The sequence below is a fragment of the Sorex araneus genome, chromosome 1, assembly GCF_027595985.1.
Source record: "Sorex araneus isolate mSorAra2 chromosome 1, mSorAra2.pri, whole genome shotgun sequence".
In the NCBI taxonomy this organism is placed as follows: domain Eukaryota; kingdom Metazoa; phylum Chordata; class Mammalia; order Eulipotyphla; family Soricidae; genus Sorex; species Sorex araneus.
In genome coordinates, this window is record NC_073302.1 from 194,656,855 (window position 1) to 194,668,326 (window position 11,472).

The 11,472-nt window shown below is 54.0% G+C and overlaps 1 protein-coding gene across 1 annotated transcript; it reads left to right on the forward strand.

Moving 5' to 3' along the window:
- The first annotated feature begins 1,108 nt into the window (after positions 1-1,108).
- GTPBP6 (GTP binding protein 6 (putative)) lies at positions 1,109-11,352 on the forward strand. The gene is made up of 10 exons (XM_004621370.2): positions 1,109-1,472; positions 2,379-2,516; positions 2,931-3,001; positions 3,135-3,265; positions 3,597-3,655; positions 4,392-4,550; positions 6,444-6,652; positions 8,837-8,985; positions 9,364-9,516; positions 10,050-11,352. Exons 1-10 carry the CDS (start codon positions 1,121-1,123, stop codon positions 10,171-10,173), a joined length of 1,545 nt encoding a protein of 514 aa, XP_004621427.1. The 5' UTR covers positions 1,109-1,120; the 3' UTR covers positions 10,174-11,352.
- Positions 11,353-11,472: the final 120 nt, after the last annotated feature.

Consider the following 11,472-nt stretch of genomic DNA (forward strand, 5'->3'; position numbering starts at 1 on the left):
ATTATTTATTTATTTTTTTTTTTTGCTTTTTGGGTCACACTTGGTGATGCACAGGGATTACTTCTGGCTGTGCACTCAGGAACCACCCCTGGCGGTGCTCAGGGGACCATATGGGATGCTGGGAATCGAACCTGGGTTGGCCGCGTACACGGCAAACACCCTACCCACTGTGCTATCACTCCAGCCCCCCAGCTATTATTTTAAGTGGGAGTTCCTCCTTTCTTGAAATAACCTACTTGGGGACCAGAGCAATAGCACAGCAGGGAGGGCATTTGCCGTGCATGCGCCTGACCCAGGTTCGATCCTCAGCATCCCATATGGTCCCCCAAGCACCGCAAGGAGTAATTCCTGAGTGCAGAGCCAGGAGTAACCCCTGAGCATCTCTGGGTGTGATTCAAAAAGGAAAAAAAAAAAAAAAGAACCTATTTGATGGGCCGGGTGAGGCGCTTGCCCTGCAAGCAGTCCACCTGGGTTCCATCTTTAGACTGTTTGGTCCCCCTAACACCACCAGGTGTACCCCCCGAATACTTCCAGGTGTGGCCCCAAATAAACAAAAATGAAATGAAATATCATATTTGCCTGAACGTTGTCGTAAGTCTAAAGTCTATTGGAAGTGGGGTAGTTGGTTAAAGCGTTCTCTGTGACCTTCCTCCAGACAGACCCTGAACTCCTGAAAAGTAAAGTTCTCTTTTTTATCCATGCAGAAATGATTTCTTTTTGCGGACACCTCCTAATTCCAGATTTACGTTTGTTTACATAGCCGTGATGATTCTTTAAAGGCTTTTATTTAGCTGAAGTAATCATTTGTTCTTTTTGTGAACCCATAACATGAACTGATGAGTGGGCTGCAGTGAGGCTGAGCTCAGGCTAGCCGCAGTCCAGCCCCGCCCTCTCAATGCAGCGTCCGACCAAACTCCCTAGTCTGGGATGCCTGGGGAAGCGCCCCTGAGAGTGCCGCGGGTATGCAGAAGGCTGCCGGAAGCCCGGCTCAGCAAAGTGCGTCACACGGCAGCCGGCCCTCGTCCAATCATCGCGGGATCACGTGAGTCCGGGGAACCAATGGACGTCCCCCTGGCGTCTCGGTCCGCAGCCGCGCCCGGCGCGGAAGTGTGGGCGCGGAATGTGGGCTGCGCGAGCCGCCGTCCTCCTGGGGGCCGGGTTTTCTCGAGTGGCTCGCAGCCTCCGGTCACCGAGGGTCACGCTCCCGTTGCCGCTCCACCCCCAGCGCGGGCTCGCCTCTGTAGGACATGGGGGCGCGGGGGGCCTGGAGGGGCGAGGGGGCGGGCAGTGGGGCCCAGGGACTAAAGGCCGGAGGAGCCGGGCGGAAGAAGAGAAAGAGGAAGAGCCAGACGATGCGGGAGAAGATGAGGCGCTGCTGAGGAGGGAGCCTCTGTTGCCGGCGGGGACCCAGCGCGTGTGTTTGATTCACCCTGAGGTCAAGTGGGGACCCGGCAAGCCCCAGCTGACGCAAGGTGACGTGTGTGCGGGGCGCCGAGGGCCTGAACCAATGGCCGGAAGTCAGGGACGCCCTGGGTGCGTGGTTTCTAGTGCTGTAACTAATAAAGTTTAAGTCTGGGGACGGGGCTGCGAAGGCATTTTGTGCCACGGGATAGTCCCGGAGGCGGGCCTTGGGGCGGGGCTTCTCAGGTTTCGACCAATGGGGCCTAAGCCTGGGAGGGCGCGGTTTTATAAGGCGGGGCTGTGAAGGTCGTACCTGCGTCCTAGAGTCCATCGGCGGAGCGATGGGGGCGGGCTTCCGAGGACCGTAACCAATGGGGCGGAGGGGTAACCCGCTGTGGAAACTAAGGGAAGAGGGCTTTGGAAGCAGGACAATGAGGCCCCTAACGGAGAGTCCGGGACAGAGCTTCCAGGCCTATTGGACGAGTAGTTGGAGATCAGGGTTATGGGTGCAGGCTTCAGGGCCTTGGGCGCATTGGAGTTTTCCCGTGTGTCATCCTGTCTATGACGTTGGCCCTGGGTGGATGCTCTCTTTCTTTCCCACATTGGGCTCAGCTCTTGATGACACCCAGGACAAGGAGTCGGCATCCCTTCCCACACGGTGGAGCCTCGTGAGACATGTCCTCCAGCAGGTCAGGACAGGCCAGGGTGTCCCCTCACTGCCTCCCACCCAGTTCCAGCTTAAAGCTGGCCATGCTGGTGCTCCCACTCCGCTGGACCCAGACCCCACTCCTCTGACAACTTCACCCATCACTGGCTCCCTAGAAGCACACAGTGTGTTTCAGACAAATGCCAATGCAGGTGCTTTCCAGAGAACCTGCTTGCAGAAAACAGGCAGTAACCTGACAGAGGAAGACAGATTAGGATGCACTGGGCAGGGTTGGACACCAGCCCTCATACTGGCCTCTTTCTCCCTAAAGCCAAGTGGCAGGTTGCAGAGGCAGAGGCACTGGTAGGCACCCTAGATAACTGGTCAGTGGTGGAGACATTGGTGATACCCACGAAAACGCCTGACAGGAAGCTTTTGTTCAGCAAAGGAACCCTGAAGCACCTGACAGGTGAGTATCACTCCCCCTCCCCCTAAAATTGTCTCCTCTCAGAGAACTGGAGGAATATGGCTAACTCTGAAACAAGGCTGCCTTGCAGAAACACAGGACAGATGTCCAGAAGCTGCTTTGCCCTTGGGAGCTGGGATGAGGCTCTGAGGGTATGTTGCCCAGCCTAGTGTGGGGGAAGCTGCCTCTGGCCCTGCCCAGTTTTCCCTACTATCTGTGCCTCATGGTCAGGGCCTGCTCTTGTGACTCCGTCATCCCTGCCGACAGTTCCCACCCCCACTTGTCCCTGTGGAATTGTGTGCTCTTGCCTCAGCCCGACTGACTCCTCAGATATGTGTTCAGAAGGCAGACACAGCCCAACAGAGCGCAGGGCTGGTCCCTCACAGACTGACCCTCTGACGGGCCTTCCTTTTCTAGAGACAATCCGAGGGTCCCCGGAGATCACAGCTGTCTTCCTGAATGTGGAGCGGCTGGCTGCACCCACTCAGGTACTGCCTAGCCCACTGGCTTCTGCCCAAGCTTGAGGGTGAACAGCAGGGATGGGGGTGGGGGAGGGGCAGAAGAGGCATGCAGTAGTGTGTTTCATCTGTCCCTGCCTGAATACACCCCCTCCTGCTGCAGAAAGAACTGGAAGCTCTGTGGGGCGTGCGGGTGTTGGATCGGTTCACCGTGGTGCTTCACATCTTCCGCTGCAATGCAAGGACTCGGGAGGCCCAGCTGCAGGTGGCACTGGCAGAACTGCCCCTCCTGAGGTGCCCGCAGACACTCCATGGACCTTCCCTGAGTTCCTGTTGGTGGCTGTCCTGTGTAGTGCATGTGACATAAAGCGGCCACACCCCAGGCTGGTAGTTGGTGGGGTCTGTGTTCAAGCATTGTGCCTGTGGGACCACCCTCCGGTTAGGGATTCCCCTCCGGTTTGGGCCAGTCTCCCTCATGCTGCCCAGGAGCACCTAAGACTCTAGTCTCTCCATTCTTAGCCACAACCCAAGTTGTCTTCTTGTCCCGAAGTGTGCCACCTTCTCAGTTCTCTTAGCCAAGTGATGGATAGGACTGCAGCTCTCAGCTGTCCCATTTTCATTCCAGGTCCAACCTGAAAGATGGCTTGGAGCACAGAGGGGGCTCTCGCTACATCATGGGGTCAGGTAACGTGGGCCTCATCCTGACTGGGCGCTGGGAGAGGGGGTTTCCTGAAACAGCACCTCTAGGAGATTCCAGCAGGGCCAGAGCTGCGCAGGATCCACCTCTGTGCATACATTCACACAAACTGGGCTGGTGTGGTCTTCTGGGCACTTGTCACAAAGGACCACATACTGGATAGCACCTCCCTTCGTTCTGTAGACCAGAGTCTGATCGTGACTTCCAGGGCTGTGCTCCCTGTCTGTTAGTTTCTGGGGGGCTCCACCATCCTTTGGTTGTCGCTGCGCCTTCCCGTCTTGGTTCTGCCTGCATGTGGCTTCCCCTGTGTATATGTCTCTCTTGTTTCTTGTGAGTACATTGACTGGATTGAGGGTCACACTCAGAACCTTGATTAGGGCTGTCTACTCCCAGAACCCACAGACTCACAGCTGCAGAGACTAGTTCCCAGAGAAGGTTGCCCTGGGTTCCAGATCAGGAGGGAGACACATCTGGGGAAGCACTTAGCTCATTGCATATATCTTTGGTTCTCTTTGGCTCTCCCCTTGGTTCTTCCAGGTAAAGGGGAGCTCAGCTGACCTCCAAGGTGCAGTCTGGAGGCAAGGCCACCCCTGGGTGGACAGTCTCTGGCTGTGGGGAGTAGCCTCCGTGACCCGTCTACAACCCTGGGGACCTGAGGTGGAGCTGCTCTGACATGTTCCCCCACTAGTACTGCTTGCTGATGACCATCCTGGGTGTTTTTAGGAGAATCTTTCATGCAGGTGCAGAAACGTCTCTTAAGAGAGAAGGAAATGAAGATACGGAAGGCCTTGGAGAGACTCAGGAGAAAAAGACGCCTCCTGGGGCGGCAGCGGCAACAGCGGGAGCTGCCAGTCATCTCAGTGGTGGGGTACACTAACTGTGGTGAGTGAGTGGATGCAGAAGGTGGGGGAAGTGGGGTACCAGATAGCAGCATTCAGAATACTAACTGCAGTGGGTGGTAATGTTTAGGGTGCAGAATCTGTGTTTGCTCAGATACACCAACTGTGGTTTGCTGAAACAGATACTCCAGCTGTGGTGTGCTGAGACAGTTCCTCCCTGACTGTGGTGTGCTGAGACAAGTACACTTCTGAACTGAAAAGTGCAGAAGGAGTGGGACACCTGAACCCTCAGGGCTGATCTGATGGGCTCAGAGAACCCCCTGCAGACCCTTCAGGCAGCAGAAATCGCCTGGTACCAGCAGAGCATGAAGCAGGCCAGTCCGTGGGATGAGTGAGCCACACCGGGTCCAGGCCCAAACGTGCATGCGTGGCAGGAGACTGACTGCCTTCTTATGGGCATTTCCAAACAGAAATAGGAAGTGACATCTGGCTTCCCTCACCATGGACATGTACTTCCCAGGGCAGAAGTTTCAGATTTCATGACCAGATATCTCAGTGTGTTTTAAGGTGCAAAGGGTACATCCGAAAGGCTACATGAAGAGACAACACATGTATCAGGAAGAACTTTGGGCCCCTTAGAGTGTTAGGGACAGGATGTCACAGCCCCCTGAGATGACGGCACCAGATTCATACCCTGAATCCACTTTTCCCTTATGGGTCTCTGTGGGCCTTGGGGTTCTCCACATGATGCATGAGTGGCTGGCCATGCACTGTGGATCTGAGGCTGCACAATGAAGTGCCTTCCCAGGAACCTGGGCCGCCTACCTTAAACCCAGGCCACACATATTTCCCAGGAGACCCACACGCTTCTGCCTGGCTCTTGGAACCTCAGCCTACAAACAGACTCCCTAAGGTCCCTTAGGAGACAGGGTAACCCTGAGGCTCCCCCTGCCTGCCTTCAAGGTCCCTACAGATGAGATGACCTCAGTTCACCCTCAGGCAGGATCAGCTGGTGGCTGTGGTCAGATGACTAATAACAGGTATGGCCCAAACATGTCCTGTGTAGATGGGCATCTGTGGTCAGGAAAGGCTGTGGGATGGTCGTGGTGTTGAGGGACCTTATGTCTACGTTTGCTTCCAAACGTAGATACATAGACATACACTGCACCTGACTATGTCCACCATACTTCTTCACTTCCATCCACACCAACGGGTTTCACCCACCAGTCCCAGTCTTGTGCTGGTGTGCAGACATATCTGTCTGGTTATAAGAAGGTTATTGCCAGTTAACAGGAGCCATAGGCCCCATTTTGTGGCATTATAAATACTGATAGAGAAATCTCCTTATCTAATTGTTTTTATTTCTGCCCTACCAGTCCACAAAATGTTTCTCATATTTGCACCTTCTAGTAAGTCTAATCAGATGTCCACCCTAGGATTTACTATAAATCCACCCAAATTTAGTCATTGCTTCACCCCACCTATACATCATTCTGTGTACTCCTTTCCACTGTCCATACAGATGCCCACCTTTCTCACTCCATCCAAACTGCATCCCTCCGTGTCTACACCAAGACCCCTATATACACATTACCCACCCTTCTCCACATCATCGACTTACACCATTATCTCTCATCTACTCCACACGCTGTCTGTACACTCACCCATCTCACATACTGTATCTTCCCATATTCCCATATGCTCACCATCCCTCCGTGCACCCCATCTGTGCCATCACCCAACAAACAGGCCCCCAGACTTCAAGTGGTCCTTTTGCTTGGTGTACAGGCAGCCACATCCTTACTCTCCAGGGTCCTGCAGCGCTCTATGGCCAAAACACCTTCCTCAGCTGCCCATCAGGGACATCAGACATGAAGCAGCCCACAGCCCTTAACGGAGCCTTTTCTTCAGCATGTCTCCTTGTGCTCCACTGCAGGGAAAACCACACTGGTGAAGGCACTGACGGGGGATGCGGCCATCCAGCCCCAGGACCAGCTGTTTGCCACACTGGATGTGACAGCCCATGCAGGGTCACTGCCCTCCCGCATGACTGTCATCTACATGGATACCATCGGCTTCCTCTCCCAGCTGCCCCATGGCCTCATTGAGTCCTTTTCTGCCACCCTGGATGATGTGGCCCATTCAGTGAGTGTGGTCATCCCGGGGTCCAAGACCCTTAAACGACAATGGGCGAGGGGCAGATCACTCACCTTGGACCTCACCATGAGGCAGGTCCCTAGTATGTGACATGACCAGGGACAGGCCCCTCATGTGTGATATAATCAGGGCGAATCCCTCACGTGTGACATTATTGAGGCAGGTTCCTCATACATGACATCACCAGGGTAGGTCCCTCATACATAACATCAGTGTTGGGTCCCTCACACAACCTGTAGGGTAGTTCTCTCACCTAGTACCCTCTCAAGTAGCTGATGTTGAGCCTCTCTCCTGTCGTGATCTTGGGACCCCTCTGGAGGTAAGGAGCACAGAGCACTGTCCAGGGAAATGGGAGAATACTACCCAGCCATTGGTCAGGCCGATGTGCAGCTTGAATGATTGTTCCAAGAGTTTGTGCTCTGTTTCTTCATGCCCGAGAGAACATGAGGAAAGCCACAAACTGAACGGAAGGGACTACCATCAAACCGTGCTGTCAGTGGGCACAGTTCGGGGGGGTCTCAGAGATAGTACAGGAGTGTGGCTTGTCCAGCAGTGTGGGATTAAGAGAGAAACCTGAAGACCTGTAGCCAAGCAGGTTGAGACCTTTCCTCAGCCTGTGAACCTGAGTTTGCCTCACTCCAACTCTGGACCAGGCAAGACAAGGTGGGCAACTGCATTATCTTTGCAAGATTCCTAGACCAAGAACCTCTGAAACACATTTATCTGTTGAAAATGAGTGTGTGTGTGTGTGTGTGTGTGTGTGTGTGTGTGTGCTTCGTGCACATACACACATACACATACACACACAGCCCTGAAGTTGAAACCCCAAATGTTGAAAATGAGTGTGTGTGTGTGTGTGTGTGTGTGTGTGTGTGTGTGTGTGTGTGTGTGTGTGTGTGTGTGTGTGTGTGTGTGTGTGTGTGTGTGTGTGTGTGTGTGTGTGTGTGTGTGCTTCGTGCACATACACACATACACATACACACACAGCCCTGAAGTTGAAACCCCAAATGTAAGCAGTACCTCCTGGCAACACCAGGGAGCCTTCTCATGGAAACCTTTGAAATTGGAAAAGCAGGGATTGGGGCTTGCTCCAAGGACTGAGCACAGCTTTATATCCCAGTGGCCCAGCCTCTGTCCCTAACACTGCATGGTTCCCCAAACACCATTGAGATTGACCTCTGAGCAAGAGCCAGGTTTAGCTAGCTCCGAGCACCATTGAGAAAAATACACAAAAGCATTCTTTAAAATGTGAAATACTGTGAATTTTAATGTTTCTCAGGCCTGTACATGGCCAATCTGGGTTTGATTCCCAACACCCCATATGGTTCCTCGAGCCCTACCACGAGTGACATCTGAGCACCACTGGGTGTGGCCCAAAAACCTAAATAAGTAAATAAAAATTAAAATATTTCTGGAGTGATAGCATAGTGGGTAGGGCATTTGCTTGCATGTGGCCAACCTGGGTTCGATTCCTCTGTCCCTCTCGGAGAGTCCAGCAAGCTACCAAGAGTATCCCACCCGCACAGCAGAGCCTGGCAAGCTACCCGTGGTGTATTCGATATGCCAAAAACAGTAACAACAAGTCTCACAGTGGAGATGTTACTGGTGCCCACTCAAGCAAATCGATGAACAGTGGGACAGCAGTGCTACAGTGCCCAAAAGGATGAAAGCCCAAATGAATGAAAACTGGGTGGTGCTTCTAACTGGCCTCTTGCTGCCAGCGGGAAGGTGCAGAGCATCCTATGGTACAGGACACAGCCAGGGCATGGTATGTGACAAAATGAGGATGGGACAGGGACATGACATGGTATGCTGTAGCTGGGATGGGTCTGGAACATGATGGGAACATGACACATGTAACTGTGAAGGGGACATGATGTGCTATAGCTGGCATGTGACAGGGACGTGACATACTATGATAAGGACATACGCTGTGACTGCACACTGAGTGGTCACAGTTCTGGCACACAAGGCTGAGTGGCCTGGCAGCAGGCAGGACTTGAGGTCGCCACGAGGGCTTGTGACTTGAACGTCAGTTTATTGTCCTGTGTCCTGCCCACCCCCAGCAAGATAGATGGGATTTGTAGGGGCAGCCTTGGCATGCTGGACCCTCGTGTGTCTCTGGGGATCCACAGCCTGCACGTCCCAACCTCGAGACCCATCTGGTGGCAGGATGTGATTATCCACGTGAGAGACATAAGCCACCCTGAAGCTGAACTGCAGAAGGCCTGTGTCCTGTCCACGCTTCATGGCCTGCACCTGCCTGCCCCACTCCTTGCCTCCATTGTGGAAGTTCACAACAAGGTCGACCTGGTGCCTGAGTGAGTAACATCCCAGCCACACCCACTGCTGTAGACTCTTGTCTTTGTGCACCTGGGGAACACCCACCACACCACACATGTTTATCCCATCCTGGGATAACCGCCTCACATCCTGGTGTGGGGACACTTCTCACGTGGGGTTCACCTACTCTTACGAGAAGCCTTCAGGTGCCAATGTCTCTCAGGGATCAGAAATTCTGTCACAGCCTAAGCAACACGTTTGGTTAAACCCCACTTTCCACCCCAGCCTTCTGCTTGTATTGTCCTGTGAATACCTCTATGTGGCCTGTGCTCTCCTCAGATAATTGGAGGGTCACAGGCAAGTGTGTGGTACTCTTAGGACTGTCACTGAGCAGGGTCTGCCTCCCTCTCTCCTAGGTACTGTCCCACAGGGCCACATGCTGTGGCTGTGTCTGCCCTTCTGGGACATGGGTTGGAGGAGCTAAAAGCTAAATTGGAAGATGCTGTTTTGATGGCAACAGGGAAACAGGTTCTCACCCTCCGAGTCCATCTGGAAGGTCCACAGCTCAGGTGAGGAGACTTGGGCTGGCCAGTGGGAGAAGATAAAGGCCTGGGGTGGGCACAGTGAAAGGATAGAGGCCTGTTGGGGTGGATACATGGGCATTGGGAAGTAATTGAGACCCAGGGGATGGAGGGTCTGAGGGGTGGTTGGGGGGGATGGAGGGCCAAGTTGGGATGGAGGGTCCGGGGCATGGAGACTCAGGGCGATGGGCGGTCAGAGGGGGTCCAGTGGGGATGGAAGGTCGGGAGGATGGAAGTGGGGGACAAGGTGGAGCCTGGGTTCCTTTGTGCAGATAGGAAAGGTAAGAATCAGGAAAAGGGAGTTCTAGGTGAGCCACTTGCCAGCCGCAGAAGTGATTAACGTCACCTGCACATTCAGGGCCTCACTTTCCTTCCCATGTCAGGTCCATGTCAGTTCCTCAGCCAGCCAGAATAGGGTCCTGATGTGGGGTGCGAGTGCAGACTGGGGCTGGCGCTTGTGTGGTGAACAGCTGTAGGATGAGATGGTCAGGCACCCCTCCCTCTCTGTTTCTCCTGCACAGCTGGCTGCATGCAGAGGCCACAGTGCAAGAAGTAGCCGTGTTCCCTGAAGCTGGCGCAGCTGACGTCACAGTCATCATAAGCAGCTCTGCTCTGGGCAAGTTCAGGAAGCTCTTCCCAGAGTGACAGACGGTCCCAGGAGTGGTGCTGCCTCCAGTTTCCATCTGCACCCATGGGTGGTTGATGTGAAACAGTTCCTCTCTGACTTCAGTGTCTCAGAGCAGAAGGGGAAGGGCTGTATGTCTGCATGTGAGCAGCCTCTCTGCCCACTCTGCTGCCAGCCCTTGGTGAGCTCAGAGGTGCTTCTCGCCTGTCAGGCCCTGTCTCACTCAGCAGCCCAGGCCTGCTACCCTCTCACCACACACAGTGTCAAGAGACAGAACTACAAACAAGGGGCCTGGCACCCACAAATGTGTGGGACATCCACATATCTGCCGAGTCAATTCTGCACATCCATGCACATAAGGTCTTGGTCACAGTCACCTCTCATGGTTGTGGCAGGTCATATACTCCTCTTTGTAGAAAATATACAGACTTCCAGCATCCTTTCTTGTTCTGCTGGTGCTCAGGGGTCACTCATAGTGCTTCCAAGGATCAAACCCAGGGTTTCTGTATGCCATGCCTGTGCTCAGCCTGTCACATCATCTCCCAGCTGCAGTACCTTCCTGATGCCCCATGCAGAAGAGGAGACAAAGTAATGTCCCTCAACATGTCCACATCAAGACATGGGTTCAACCCTGGGTCCCCTAGCAGGAAGTGGCCCTGGGCATTCTGAACCTAATTCTGTAAGCGGAAGCCTGTGCAGCTCTGCCTGTGCTCACTTTCCCGTCTCACACCTACACTTGAGACCTTGATGCAGAACAGCAGCCTGTCCATGCAGTTCAGTCCTGGGCTTGACCTCTGGGTCTTGGAGCCTGAAGGAACTCTGCTGGGTCAAAAGCACCTCCAAGGTTCGTCTTTCCTGATAACTTCTGGTCTCAGGGCATCACATTCCCCTGGTATGTCTGCAAGTATCTTTTCTGCCAGTCACCACCTGCAGGGCCTCCCACTTCTCTGGTGTGGCCTTGAGGTTTGCATTAGCCCCAATTCTATTCACTAGGGACTCAGGAAGGTATGTGGTCCGACTCTGCTCCCTGGGCCCACTGACCCACTGTCCCTCCCCATCACAGATGCTGCATCACCGGGGCCTGGGGCAGTGTCCAGACTGAGGAAGCCTGGCAAGAGGGCCTACATAAGGGAAACTGGGTATTGGGGTAGGGGGTGGCTGGTGCCTGAACAGAGAGGGTTTCACACTTGCTGTGGTGAGGCAGGTACAAGATAAAGTTCCCATGCAGCCCAGCATCCAGCACTGGCTGTCCAAGATTCCTCTTTGGGCAGGAAGGACAGACTCCCATTGCTGTCCTTGTGTCTTATACTGAGTGGCAG

What these genes read in the sequence shown, in the direction of transcription:
- GTPBP6 (XM_004621370.2), top strand. Translation starts at nt 1,121, where the DNA reads ATGTGGGCTGCGCGAGCCGCCGTCCTCCTGGGGGCCGGGTTTTCTCGA. An exon ending in CAAGCCCCAGCTGACGCAAG is followed by an intron (nt 1,473 to 2,378) that starts GTGACGTGTGTG and finishes TTCTCCCTAAAG; the next exon opens with CCAAGTGGCAGGTTGCAGAG. An exon ending in GGCTGGCTGCACCCACTCAG is followed by an intron (nt 3,002 to 3,134) that starts GTACTGCCTAGC and finishes CTCCTGCTGCAG; the next exon opens with AAAGAACTGGAAGCTCTGTG.